A 14,936-nucleotide genomic window follows, 5' to 3' on the forward strand; every position below is an offset into this window, starting at 1 on the left:
AACAAATCCTTTTTTTAAGAAATCTCATGGGATTTATTGTTTCAGGACAGTAACAAACAGTTTAAGTAAGGGGGAATCAGGGATTTTTAAAAATTTATTGTGATACAGCACAGAATAGGCTCTTCTGCCCCTTCAATCTGCACAGCCTAGCAAACACTAATTTAACACCAGCCTAATCACAGGACAATTTACAATAATCAATTAACCTACCAACTGGTAGGTCTTTGGATTGTGGGAGGAAACCGGAGCACCCGGAGAAAACCCACACATTCCACAGGAAGGACATACAGACACCTTACAGATGACAGAACTGAACTCTGAACTCCGAAACCTCGAGCTGTATTAATGTCGCACTAACTGCTACCTTATTGTGGCGCCCAGTGCTATATCTGGGTTTTCAAAAGACACTTGGCAATGGGACATTTAAAAGTTCGTTACATAAAATTTCCAGTGGATATTGTCTGAGTAAAATATTGTTAGATGGAAAGATGCTATTTCATGTATCCAGATTGCTGGTGATGTATTTGGGTTTTGGAAAGTGCATGAATGATTTCCCACTTTCAATTTGTCTCCAGCTCTGGTTTAATTTGGATAGCCAGGTGAAACTTTTTAAGTCGTCAAGATAAGTAGGTTTTTTGAAAGTATGCCAGTTAAGATATTTTATGTTTCAGCTTGAAAAAGAGGACCATGTAACTGAAAAGGGGTAAAAGAAATAGGAGGTGACAATGGAGTATGACCGTGGGAGACAGGGAGGGATGGGGCTTGTTTCACTTTTGTTGTTTCTTGTGTTCTGTGTTGTTTGCCAAGCATGTCAGTATGATAGGTTGGTCTGGGTTGTGTGACAACACGTGGGCTGTCCTGAGCACATCCTTGGGTGTGTTGGTTGTTAACTCAAATATCAAATACCGCTGTATGTTTCAATGTACAGGTGATAAATAAACTTGAATCTTGTATGTGGGGCACAAAAAGCCCAGACAGAGATGTAGTCAGAGTGAATAAATGACCAAGAGGGTAGCAGAAGAGATAACGAGAGTGGGGATAAGAGAAAATTAGAATTGGGAGATGGAATTAGATGTTGAAGTGGAGAGTGAATATAGGGAATTATTTTGAGAAGAGCAGAAAGCTAACAAATGGTCTCAGAAAGCAGGAAGGCAAATGAGCTATGGATTTTACTGCATGAAACATAAAATTTAAATGTAAGGAAGTCTTGATCGGATTATATCAGTTCTTAAGAAAGGATATACTGGATGTGGAAACATTGCACCTTGGACCAACTAGAATGATTGTCAAATATTTCCTTGCAACATAGAGGAAGGCCATCCTGCCCATCGAAGAAGACACCAACTCTCTTAGAGCAATCCTATCACTGCTATACCCCAATAACCCTCTCACACTCCCATTAACTCCACCCTGATTCTTCCACTATACTAGGGATAATTTACCATGACAAATTAACACTCCCAACCAGTAGGCCTTTGGGGTGTGTAAGGAAACCGGGGCACCTGGAGGAAGCCCATGCAGTCAGAGGACAACATAAATTGTCAGCAGGATGAATGTACTCCATGGTTAATGAAAGAAGAAAGCCCATGCAGTCAGAGGACAATATAAATTGTCAGTAAGATGAAAGTAACCTGAATGTACTCTATGGTTAATGAAGATAAGAGTCAGAGGATCATGCAGCAGAGGGACACTGCCTTCGCCCATCATTTCTGTGCTGAGTTTTCAGCTCATCTATGCTAATCCAGTTGTCTGCATTCAGACCATAGCTTTCTATTTCCATCCAGCTGCCTTTTTTAGTCAGAATCAGAATCAGGTTTAATATCACTGGCATAGGTCGTGAAATTCATTGTTTTGCAGCAGCAATACAACGCAATATATAATAATAATAAAAAATATAAATTACAATCAGAAATATACATGAAAAATAAATATGAAAAATATATGAAAAATAAATTGAAGAAGTAGTGCAAAACGAGAGCAAAAAAGAAAACGTAAGTGAGTTTGTGTGCGTGGGTTCATTGTCCATTCAGAAATCTGATGGGGAGGGGAAAACGCTGTTTTAAAGCATTGAATGTGTGTCTTCAGGCACACATTCCTTCTTGATGGTAGCAGTGAGAAGAGGGTAATGATGGATGCTGCCTTTTTGAGGCATCACCTTTTGAAGATGCCCTCGGTGCCCTAATACTGTAATTACTGACATCTCTACCAAAGGACAAAAACAATTCCTCCTGCTTAGTCAGTCATCTGGCTGCTCCCTCCCAACAATCTCTCTGTACCCAAGATAAGAAATTCCAGGAAAATATTTGTTTCCTGTTTTAAATAGGAAGAACAAAGAAAGCACTGTCCACATAGCAACAGGGAATCTTTAGGCCAAAAACCAGGCAGGAAAGAGGTGGAGGTAACTATAGCTGGGATGACTGCTCCATTCTAGTGCATAGATCTAGTTCTGAAGAGAGAATCAATGATGTCTGTTTTCTCACTGTGAACTTATTTAACATCAGCCTCAGCCAAACATCACCATGCCACCAACAAATTAATTTTTGATTGGTTTCAATCTTGATTGCAATCATATCCAGTGAATAGCTTTGTGAATGAAGAATATATCAATTTACCATTGGAATGTGACCAACTTTGGTAGCGTTCCACTTCATAGCTGCAGCAAGAAAATCTTCCCATCATCTGCAACAATCCTTCCAAGAATAACAGCCATTGAGGGCTGTCAATAACAAGATATGTTGCTTCCCTGTAACTTCCGCCATCTTCAATGGGACCCTACCACCCCTTACCTCCCCCTCCACTCTCCACTGTCTGCAGCTATCATTCCATTAATCCTGATACAGCCTCCTCTGTGTTGGTGAGATGCGACATGTTTGCTGAGCACCTCCACTCCATCCACAAAAAGGGAATTTCCCTGTGGCCAACCATTTTAATTCCTATCCCCATTCCTGTTCTGACATGTTGATCCACGGCCTCCTCTGCTGCCATGGTGAGACCAGTCTCATGGTGGAGGAGCAACGCTTTATATTCCGTCAAGGTAGCCTCGAACCTGATAGCATGAATGTTAATTTTTCCTCCTGGTAATTTTTTCCCCCTCCCTTTCTTCTTGTTCTATTTCTCCACTCTGACCTCTCATCTCTTCATCCTTCCCTACCTCACCCACCTGGTTTGTCCTCCTTCAACTCTCTGACCTTCTTATTCTGACATCTTCCTTCTTCCTTTCCATTCTTGATGAAAAGTCTCAGCCCATAGATGCTGCTTGGCATTTTATGTGTGTTGCTCTGGATTTCCAGCATCTGCAGAATCTCTTGTTTATTATCTTCCTTCAACAGCTTGGGAATTCTAGAGTCATAGAGCTCTGCCATGCAGAAACACACCCTTTGTCCCATTTAGTCCATGCTGAACTGTTATTCTTCTTTGTCTCTTGTCCTATCAACCTGTACCTGGACTGTAGACCTCTATACCTCTCCTGTCTATGATTCTCTCCAAACTTCTCTTAAATGTTGAAATCAAACCTGCATTCAACACTTCTGCTGGCAGCTTGTTCCACACTTGAACCACCCTCTGAGTGAAGTTCATCTGAAATATTTCCCCTTTCATCCTTAACCTATGACCTCTGGTTCTTGTCTCACCCAACCTCAGCTTAAGTATTTAAACATATTTATTATTCAATTTATTCTCCCTCCCCAACCTGTTCCTGTTCCTTACATCCACCTTACGCTATCTGCCCTTCTACATCAATATGGCTAGAACATTGATCATTGTACTGGGGTGTTTGGAAGGGTAGTGTTGGTCTGGTCACTGGTTGTGAGTGAGCAATTTTCTGACCCTTCACTGAAACTACCATCAAATTTCTGAATAGACAATGAACCAATAATGATTTATGAACATTACCTCAGTATTTTTGCTCTCTTTTGCACTGCTTATTTAATTTAATATTTATTTCTTATTGTAATTTATAGTCTTTTTATGTATTAAACTGTACTACTGCTGCAAAACATCAAATTTCACAACACACGTCAGTGATATTAAACCTGATTCTGATTATACAAAGGGACAGGACACTACAGGTTTGCTCATTAATAATTCATTCAAACTTCAGTGGGTAAAAGTGCTGTCTGTCCAAGAAGAGGTACTAATTTCTGATCTGTGAACTTTTCCTGCGGTTCAGTCTCAGACAGAATGCTTTCAGGCAAAAGTGCTATGGCAGAGATTTATGGCAGCAATTCTGCTCAGTGATCCCCTGTATACAGAGGGAGCCCGTCAGTGTTTGCCCAGTCGCTGGATGAGGCATCAGACTTGTTGCAATGAGTCAGTGCTGCCCTAGTGCTGGTCAACATAGATTCCACCAGCACAAAAACAGTTTCTTTGATCTGCTACATGCTGACCTTTTAGCCAACCGGCATTCATCCAATGTGCAAGTTAGGATCTTTCAATGCTTTGTTTATTTAAGTGTCTCTCTAAATGCCACTTAAACATAGTGATTGTCTTTGATTCCAGCATGTTTCAGGTAGCATCTACTCTTTGTGTTATAAAAGCTCTCTCCTCAAATCCCATTGAACCATAGAACATTACAGCACAGTATAGGCCCTTCAGCCCTCCATATTGTGCTGACCCATATAACCTCTAAAAAAATACTAAACCCACACTACCCCATAACCCTCCATTTTTCTTTCATCCATGTGCCTCTACAAGAGGCTCTTAAATACCCCTAAAGTTTTAGCCTCCACCACCATCCCTGGCAAGTCATTCCAGGCACTCACAACCCTCTGTGTAAAAAACTTACCCCTGATGTCTCCCCTAAACTTCCCTCCCTTAATTTTGTACATATGCCCTCTGGTGTTTGCTATTGGTGCCCTGGGAAACAGGTACTGACTATCCACCCTATCCATGCCTCTCACAATCTTCTAGACCTCTATCAAGTCCCCTTTCACGCTTCTACTCTCCAAAGAGAAAAGTCTCAGCTCTGCTAACCTTGCTTCATATAACTTGTTCTCCAAACCAGGCAACATCCTCGTAAATATCCTCTGCACCCTCTCCATAGCATCCACATTCTTCCTGTAATGAGGTGACCAGAATTGAACAAAATACTCTAAGTGCGGTCTCACCAGAGATTTGTAGAGTTGCAACATGACCTCTCTACTCTTGAACTCAATCCCCCGTTAATGAAGCCTAGCATCCCATAGGCCTTCTTAACTACCCTATCAACCTGTGCAGCGACCTTGAGGGATGTATGGATTTGAACCCCAAGGTCCCTTTGTTCATCCGCACTCTTAAGTAACTGACCATTAATCCTGTACTCAAGTCTTCTGGTTTGTCCTTTCAAAATGCATCACCTCACACTTGTCCGGATTGAACTCCATCTGCCATTTTTCTGCCCAACTCTGCAGCCTGTCTATATCCTCTTGTAACCTTCAACAACCTGCAGCTCCATCCACAACTCCTCTAATCTTCGTGTCATCTGCAAACTTACTCACCCATCCTTCTGCCTCTACATCCAGGTCATTTATAAAAATCACAAATAGCAGGGGTCCCAGGACAGATCCCTGCGGCACTCCACTAGTCACCGACCTCCAGGCAGAATACCTTCCTTCTACAACTACCCTCTGCTTTCTTCCTTTAAGCCAATTTTTTTTATCCAAACAGCCAAGGTTCCACTTATCCCATGCCTCATGACTTTCTGGATGAGTCTCTCATGAGTCTCCCTTGTCAAATTCCTTTAAAACTTCTTCCTCTCACCCTGAAGCTATGATGTATTTGAAACCCCAATGAGGCATCAGGATTTTGACCACCTACCCTATCTGTACCTCTCATAATCTACATCCACCTATCCTGTCTTAGTCCCCTTCACTCCAGGAAAACAAGACCAACCTACCCAGTGTCTGCCCAAGATGGAAGTTCAAATTGTGCTGCTGTATAATTTACAGTTAGTTTATGTGAACATTGTGTATCTGATGCTATGTGGCTGAGATGCTGCTGAAACTCAGTTTTCCATTGCTCCTCTGACCAGGAACTTGACCTAGATTTTGACTTTAAGCTTCCTCCAATCCACGTGAACTGGGGTGGTGAGGCCATTCGGTGTACTGGGTCAGTAATTATGGCCCAGCCAGCCTCTTGGAAAACAGGACTTGTTAGAAAGCTGATCACATCAAAATCCTTAAATAGGTGGGAAACGGGAAGTAGGCAAGTGAAATATTCACCAGGCTCCTTACCTGAGAAGACTTGATGCAGATTGTGCACTGCAGTGGCCAACTGGACATGGTCAGAAACCAGCCCACTCAGCTGGCTGAGGCTCTCGAAACCGTTCACCTTGTTCTGGCACTCCTCTTGCACCTCCACCATCGTGCGGCACACAGCTCGGACATCGTCCAGTGAGGTTCTCAGCTGCCCGAGGCCTGTTCCTACCCCTTCCAGGTAGGACTGAACAGCAGACTGTGAAACAAAAGAGCAGCCAAAGTGCAGCTTTGGAGTACCCCTCTCACCATTCCCAGCAGGGGCTCACAATTCCTCCCCATCTGTCAATATACTCAGTATCGGAAAAGAAAAGAAAAATGCAGCTTCAGCTTCACCTCACCTCCCACCCCTCCATCGGAACCATACACTTACTCTTCAGCCAGTCATGCCTATGTGTAAGGAAAGACGTCAACTTGATTTGTCCTTGGTACGTGTAAAAATATGCAAAATAATGATGATGAGATGATAAGCTGGCATTGATCTTGTAGATAGTCAGAGGCTTTTTCCCAGGGCTGAAATGGCTAACACAAGAGGGTACAGTTTTAAGGTGCTTGGAAGTATGTACGGGGGGGATGTCAGGGTGAGTGCATCGAATTGTCTGCCAGTGACGGTGGTGGAGGCAGATACAATAGGGTCTTTTAAGAGGTTCCTGGATAGGTACATGGAGCTTAGAAAAATAGAGGGCAATGGGGAACCCTAGATAATTTCTAAAGTGAGTACATGTTTGGCATAGCATTGTGGGCGAAGGGCCTGTACTGTGCCGTACTGTTCTACGTCTATGTAGAAAAATAGAGAGGAAGAGAGAACAGCATAGAAAGTGAGACTAGAAAAGGCTGTTTGTCACTTGTGATTCCTCTGAATAGATTGGTTCAGTGATTGGTTATGAGTTTTATTTTGTTTGCTTCTCTATCTCTATTAAGCATTTTCCATCCTTTTTGTATTTCACTCTTTACTGTAATAAATTAATTGCATAATCCTTAATGCACGTACTGTGCTTCCTTTGTTTTTGGATACCTCTTGCTGCTGAATCAGGAAAGAACAAATTCCAAAAATATTTTATGTTACACAATGCTAAATCTTTGAAGGAGCCTTTCTGTGAAAAGTATCATAGAAATTTACACTAGAAGGTCATTCAACATGCTGTGTGCATATTGGGCAAAAAGTCAGATGAATTCCACGTCCAAGTACAGGGAAGCTTTCTGCCTCCACCAACCCCTGTAAGAGTTAGGTATACCAACTACTGACAGGGTAAACAAAATTGCTCAAGTCTGATCTAATCCCAACTAAGTTAAGTCTGTATCCTTTAGATGTTGCTCTTTCAGTTCTTCCTGTTGGCCCATATAAGTGCCTCAGAATTTTAGGTATCCAAACCAAATCTTTGTGTTCCAAACAGAAAAGGACTTGCTGAGACAGCCTTGTGTAATGACTACACCCTCCAATCCTGCTAACAAGATCAGAGACATGATTGCATGTTCCCTGAGACTGTGTGGCTTCCCCTGGGTGTTCTGCTTCACTCCTACACCCCAAAGGTATGCAGGTTGGTTGCTGTAAATTGCCTCTGGTGTGTAGGTGAGTGGGAAAATCTGTGTGTGAGCAGTTGATAGGAACATGGGGGGAGTGAAATGGGATTAGCAGAGGATTAATGTAAATCAGGGGTTCTTAACGTTTTTAATGTCATAGATCCCTTTGGCAAACTGGTGAAACTGAATTACAATAGAAACCAATTATATTCAGATCCAGTTATCAAAATATGAAAAAATAAATTTGTGATATAGTAATATATGTAAAATGCTAAATTTCATTTGGAGATTTATTAAAATAAAGGCGTAAATTTTTTTCCCATCCAAGTTTACAGGGTCCCCGGAATCTATCTACAGACCCCCGAGGGGCCAATGGACCACAGGTTAAGAACCCGTGGTGTAAGTGGATGCTGGATGGTCAGCATGAACCCGCTGCACCAAAGACCCTCTGCACCTTCTCTGCTGTTATCCCGCTTTCTCTGGAGTGACAGAGACAGCATCGTACAAAAGGTTTCCATTCTGAAATAAAGGAAGTCCCTTTCTTTCCTCATAACCTTGTAGTTTTTATGCTTGCAAGCATTATTCTAACTTACTTCTTCATGTATGTTATCCAGCCTTTTGTAATACACTGTATGCTGAGTAACAGGTAAAATTCCTTGGTTAAGATTCCTAATACTATGCTGTGAGGTAGTTTATATTAGCAGCTTTCTGCTAAAGGCGATGTGCCATGCTGGAAATTGTGTTTTGTCTTTAAAGATAAAGACATGTTGTCTTTAAAGATAAAGACATTTTGTCTTTATCTTAAACACATGTTGTCCAACTTTGGAATGTGAGTCAGCCAATCAGGTTTGTGGATGTGAGAGAAGGTTCCAGAGAGCTGTGGGGAAGAGTTTCTGAAGGACAGTAGTCTGGTTTGGGGTCTTTTTGCTGGAAGCTTTGGAACGGGGCACAAGGGATAGACCATAGAACATAAAACATAGAATAGTACAGCACATTACAGGCCCTTCGGCCCATGATGTTGTGCCGACCCTCAAACCCTGCCTCCCATATAACCCCCAAATGATGCCACAGAATGCTGTTGGAAAGAGAGATCCCTTTACAAGAAGTGCTTTGTGCAGATGAATGGCCACAAGGAGGAAGAGCCAATACTCCTGAGAGAGTCTGTCTATTTGAGATGGATTCCAAGTGAAGTTTAGAATGTGGACGGTGCTGTCTAGCACCTGAATAAAAGATACACACCCGAAAACTCCAATATAATCTCCAACGACTATGTGCACATTGGGCCCTTTTCTTTTCTTTTTCTATTAACTGTTTGATAAAGATGAACTTGGTAAATATACTTCCTTTATAATTTTATTCTGGTGTATGATCTGTCATGTCTGGGCTACCAATAACTGTGTATGGGCAGTTCTTACACAGTATTCACTCAAATCGAGGTTTCCTTAAACGGAACATCATGACATTCCTATTTGGTTGAAACCCAAATCACACCAGCCCTAGATGTATATTGTTTATGAAAGGCGTCCTTCTCATCACTGAGTCTGTGGCTGTTAGCAGAGTTAGTTAACGAGCCAAGTTTGTATATGAACCCTTGTTACACAGGAAAAAATTATCTTGCTCCTCACTTACCTTGGATTAGTTTCCAATCGTCTTGTCTATGACCTCTAAGCACTAACCTTCCTGCTAGTGGAAACAGTTCCTCCCTTTCTCTCTTAGCAGAATTCATCTTAATTGTAATATTATAAACAGCTTCATCAAAGTCACAAATCTTCTCACTATTGAGGACATAGTCAAAACGTGATGCCTTGAAAATGCAACATCCAAGGTTAAGGCCTCCCACTGCCTCATCTCATTACTACCATTGGGGAGGAGGTAAAGGAGCTTGAAAACACATACTCAGCATTTTAAGAATAGCTTCTTCCCCACTGCCAGCAGATGTTTGAACAGACAATGAACACATGAACACTATTTCACTATTTTTGCACTACTTATTTATTTTTTTAAATTTGTAGTGTATTTTATTTATCACACAGTGGTGCTGACACAAAACAACAAATTTCACAACATCTGATAGAGATGTATAAACTGATGAGAGGCAATTTATCGTGTGGATGGTCAGAGGCTTTTTTTCCAGGGCTGAAATGGCTAACATGAGAGCTCACAGTTTTAAGGTGCTTGGAAGTAGGTACAAAGGAGATGTCAGGGGTAAATTTTTTACACAGAGAGTGTTGAGTGCGTGGAATGGGCTGCCAGTGATGGTGGTGGAGGCGGATACGATAGGATCTATTAAGAGACTCCTGGATAGGTACATGGAACTTAGAACAATAGAGGGCTATGGGTAACCTTAGGTAATTTCTAAGGACATGTTCGGTACAGCTTTGTGGGCCGATGGGCCTGTATTGTGCTGTAGGTTTTCTGTGTTTCTATCTTTCAGTGATAATAAACCTGATTCTGAAATTTGGAATATTGCTTAGAAGTTTAAGGAGATTTGCCATGTCATCACATACTCTTAAAAAAACTTAAATCAAAGTAATACTGAAAATATCCTGGCTGGTTGCATCATGTATGGTCTGGTACAGCAATTCCAACACACAGGAATGCAACAAGGTGCAGGGAGTGGAGGACACAGACCGGTCCATTACACACACAGCAATTCCCATCAATGAGGTGCTGGGTCATCAAAGATCCTCACACTCCAGGTCATGCTCTCTTCCCACTGCTTTCGTCAAAATCCTCCGCATTCAGAAACAGCTACTTTGCTCACAACCATAAGATTTTTGAACCAACCTGTAAAACTTTATCCCTACTTCAGCAACTGAACACTATGGGGTACCTCTTGCACTACCATAGACTTCTCTCATTGTGTTTTCTTTTGCACCAATGTCTTAATTGCACAGTCTATTTTCAGTTTGTGTAATTCATGTATAATCATTATTCGGTGTTTGATCTAAACTTTATGTGCCTGTGATACTGCTGCTAGCAATTTTTTTATTGTACCTATAACTTGCGTGCGAATGATAACGAAAGTCAACTTGACTTTACTACATATTCCTTTAATCCTCTTTACTCTATGTATAACTTTGGTTTTTCTGCCCTCTCTACATATCATCCCCTGTCACCTCAGCTCTGCTACATTTCTGTTGAACTTCCCTTGCATTCTCCTGAGCATTTCCGAAAGATAAGGGGTCCTGTGAGTTCTGTTTATGGAAGAGTGAGTAGCCACAATGGAAATATTTCAATGCTGCAAGGCAGAGTGAATATGTTAGTAACACACACAAAATGGTGGAGGAACTCAGCAGGCCAGGCAGCATCTATGCAAAAAAGTACAGTTGACATTTTGGGCTGAAACCCTTCGGCTTTTTTCTCCAGTCCTGCTGAAGGGTTTCGGCCCGAAATGTCAACTGTACTTTTTTCCATAGATGCTGCCTGACCTACTGAGTTCCTCCAGCATTTTGTGTGTGTTATTCGGATTTCCAGCATCTGTAGATATCCTCTTGTTTGTTGAGTGAGTATCTGTTTTAGAATCATAGCTAAAAAAGTGAAACTAAGCACTTGTGTTTCCCAAAGTCTAAGTATGGCATTACTGAATCTTTGCAATGGTTTTCACTGGATGAGACTTGGTCGTGCATATTCCTGTCCCCTCAGAAGTCTAGCTGCATGATTGGTGGTAAACCAGGCAGACCTGAGTTTTATAAAGCGGAAATATAATCTCACTGTACTTGAACTTAATCTCCCTGCTAATGAAGGCCAACACTTTTAACACATCCTTCACCACTATCAACTTGCAAGGCAACTTTGAGGAATTGAGGGAAGGGTTAAGTACCATCCTTTTTACCTATTGCGGTAGATTTCTGTGATCGTTTTGGTAGTGGTATACATTCCACCTCAGGCCAATATCAATCAGGCTTTAGATGATCTGAGCGAAATGAATGAAATAGCGCATCCTAATGCTTTCACCATCATTTTGAGAGATTTTAACTAGGTCAGTCTGAAAAAATTACTAAGCAATTACCTTCAATAGACCACTTGAAATACCAGAGGAAACAACTCACTGCACCATTTCTACACCAGCATCAAGAATGCCTACTGTTCTATTTCATGCCCTCACTTCGGGAAGTTTGATCACCTGGCTGTACTTCCACTCCCTGAGTACAGGCAGAGACTGAAGACTGCAGCACCACCAGTGAGGACTGAGAAGGTATGGACAAGGGAAGCACAAGAGAGCCTATAGGACTGCTTTGAATCGGTGGACTGGACTGTATTCAGGGATTTGTCTTCAAATCTGAATGAGTCTGCTGCAGTTGCTATTGACTTCATTAAAATCAGTGTGGATGAGTATGTGACTTATTGTACATTCCCAAATCAAAACTGTGGATGAACCAGGAGGTAAATCATCTGCTGAAGTCTGGCAACGAAGGTCTGTAAATCGACTAGAGCTCAGCATTTAAATTCCATCATTCCCACAATCCTGATTGAGAAGTTACAAAACATGGGCCTCTGTACCTCCCTCTGCAATTGGATCCTTAACTTCCTAACTGAAAGCCCACAATCTGTGTGGATTGGTGATAACATATCCTCCTCGCTGACGATCAACGCTGCTGCACCTCAGGGGTGTGTGCTTAGCCCACTGCTCTATTCTCTCTATACCCATGACTGCGTGGCTAGGCATAGCTCAAATACCATCTATAGATTTGCTAATGATACAGCCATTGTTGGTAGAATCTCAGATGGAGATAACAAATGGAGTAGAGTTGCAGCAACAACCTTGCATTCAACTTCAGCAAGATGAAAGAGCTGATTGTGGACTTCAGGAAGGGTAAGATGAAGGAACACATACTAATCCTCATAGAGATCAGAAATGGTGAGAGTGAGTAGTTTCAAGTTCCTGGGTGTCAAGATCTCTGAGGATCTAACCTGGTCCCAATATATTGATGCAATTATAAAGAAGGCAAGACAGTGACTATACTTCATTAGGAGTTTGAAGGGATTTGGTATGTCAACAAATACAGTCAAAAACTTCTATAGATGCACCATGGAGAGCATTCTGTCTGGTATGGGAGTGCTACTGCACAGAACCGAAAGAAGCTGCAGAAATTTGTAAATCTCATTAGCCCCATCTTGGGTACGAGGCTACAAATTACCCAGGACATCTTCAGGAACAGTGTCTCAGAAAGGCAGCATCCATTATTAAGGACCTCCAACACCCAGGGCATGCCCTTTTCTCACCGTTACCATCAGGTAGGAGGTACAGAAGCCTGAAGACACACACTCAGCGATTCAGAAACAGCTTCTTCCCCTCTGCCATCCGAATCCTAAATGGACATTGAACCCCTGAACACTAACTCACTTTTTAAACATATATTATTTGCTTTTGGCACGATTGATCTATTTAATATACGTGTACTGTAATTGACTTATTTACTTATTATTAATTTTCTTCTATATTATGTATTGTTTTGAAATGCTGCTACTAAGTTAACAAATTTCGCAACACATGCTAGTGATAATAAACCTGCTTCTGATTTGGATGGATGTGAACCCCAAGATCCTTTGTTCCTCCATACTGCCAAGAATTTTGCCATTTACCTTGTTCAGCCTTCCAATGTGCAACACTTCACATTTTTTTTTGCATTGAACATCATTGGCCACTTTTCAGCATAACTGAGTATCTTGTTGATGACCTGTTGAAACGTTGCACCTTACTGTTTACCTGCATTGCACTTTCTCTGTAGCTGTTACACTTTATTCTACATTCTGTTATTGCTTTACCTTGTTCTACCTCATTGCATTGTATAATGATCTGATCTGTTTGAACAATAATGCAAGACACGCTTTTCACTGTATCTCAGTATATGTGACAATAATCTACCAATTGCCAATTGCCAATTACCAATTGCTACTCTTCCCCACAGTGCAGCGACTTCCCTGTTTTTATGGGTCACCGAAGCCTGGACTGATACCTTGCCCTACTGTCTTGTTTATTACTTATTGTAATGCCTGCACTGTTTTTGTGCACTTTATGCAGTCCAGTGTAGGTCTGTAGTCTAGTATAGCTTTCTCTGTGTTTTTTTTAATTACGTAGTTCAGTCTAGTTTTTTGTACTGTGTCATGTAAACCATGGTCCTGAAAAACGTTGTCTCATTTTTACTATGCACTATACCAGCAGTTATGGTTGAAATGACAATAAAAGTTGACTTGACTTGATTAATGGACACCATCCCATTTTGGCAGCAGAAGAGGGCAGTTCTCTAGGTGGGATGCCAGCAATCAGCAATCAGTTCCTGGTCTGGAGGTAGGGGCAGCAGCAGGAGGGTACCCAGGGACAATACAACTGCAGCCCAGACAATGGGAAAGGTTAAGTCCTTGTGGAAAGCCTGGTTCTGGTTCAGCTTCGGGAGGAATCATAAGATGGTCACAGAGAGAGAAGACAAAGGTTTATGAGTAGGTGGGGCATTGACTAAAGCTTGTGCAAGATATCTTAAGACCACTACCGCATTCTTCATTGTAGATTCTAGCGTGGTCGGCCCAGTGGCTAATACGTCACATCTGCAGTAACCCATGCTCAACATTAATCCCAGCTACTGTTTTTGTGGAATTTGCACATTCTCCCTGTGTCTATATGGGTTTCCCTGGGTGCTCCAGTTTCTTTCTACATCCTAAGGACATGTGGTTTGATAGGCCGATTGGCTGCTGTACATTGTTCTTCCTGTGTAGGTAAGAGGTAGAATCTGGGGGTGAGGTGTTGCGCTTTGATGGGACTGTGTGAAGAATAGGTGACAGGGTAAGTTAGTGGGGTGGGGGGAATGGAATGGCACTGAGAGTCAGCAGGACTCTATGGGCTTAATATGTTCCTTCTATGTCTTAAGGAAATGTAGAATTTCAATCAACATATCGCAGGCTAATTGGCCATCAGTTCTCTCTCAACCTTCATTTTTAAGCAGTGCAGTTACACTTAGTGCTTTCAGCTTCTGAAAAGCGTGACACTCTTACGGTACCAGCTGTAAGATCGATGTTCGATTCCTGCTACTGTCTGAAAGGAGTTTGTACATTCTCTGCATGACCACGCCAGTTTCCTCCCATATTGCAAAGACATACACATTAGGGTTAGTGAGCTGTGGGCACGCTTTTAGAGTGCTGGAGATATGGCGATACTGAGCACAATCTTCATTGATTTGATTTCACGCA

The 14,936-nt window shown here is 41.8% G+C and overlaps 1 protein-coding gene across 1 annotated transcript in view; it reads right to left on the reverse strand.

Moving 5' to 3' along the window:
- Positions 1 to 14,936, reverse strand: part of exoc3l1 (exocyst complex component 3-like 1) — a 109,853-nt gene that overhangs the window by 46,107 nt on the left and 48,810 nt on the right. Inside the window, exon 3 of the mRNA XM_059992541.1 lies at positions 6,210 to 6,429. Within this exon, the coding sequence (XP_059848524.1) occupies positions 6,210 to 6,429 (220 nt within the window). The remainder of the gene's footprint in view (positions 1 to 6,209; positions 6,430 to 14,936) is intronic.

Source organism: Hypanus sabinus, chromosome 17 (genome assembly GCF_030144855.1).
Source record: "Hypanus sabinus isolate sHypSab1 chromosome 17, sHypSab1.hap1, whole genome shotgun sequence".
Taxonomy (NCBI): Eukaryota; Metazoa; Chordata; class Chondrichthyes; order Myliobatiformes; family Dasyatidae; genus Hypanus; species Hypanus sabinus.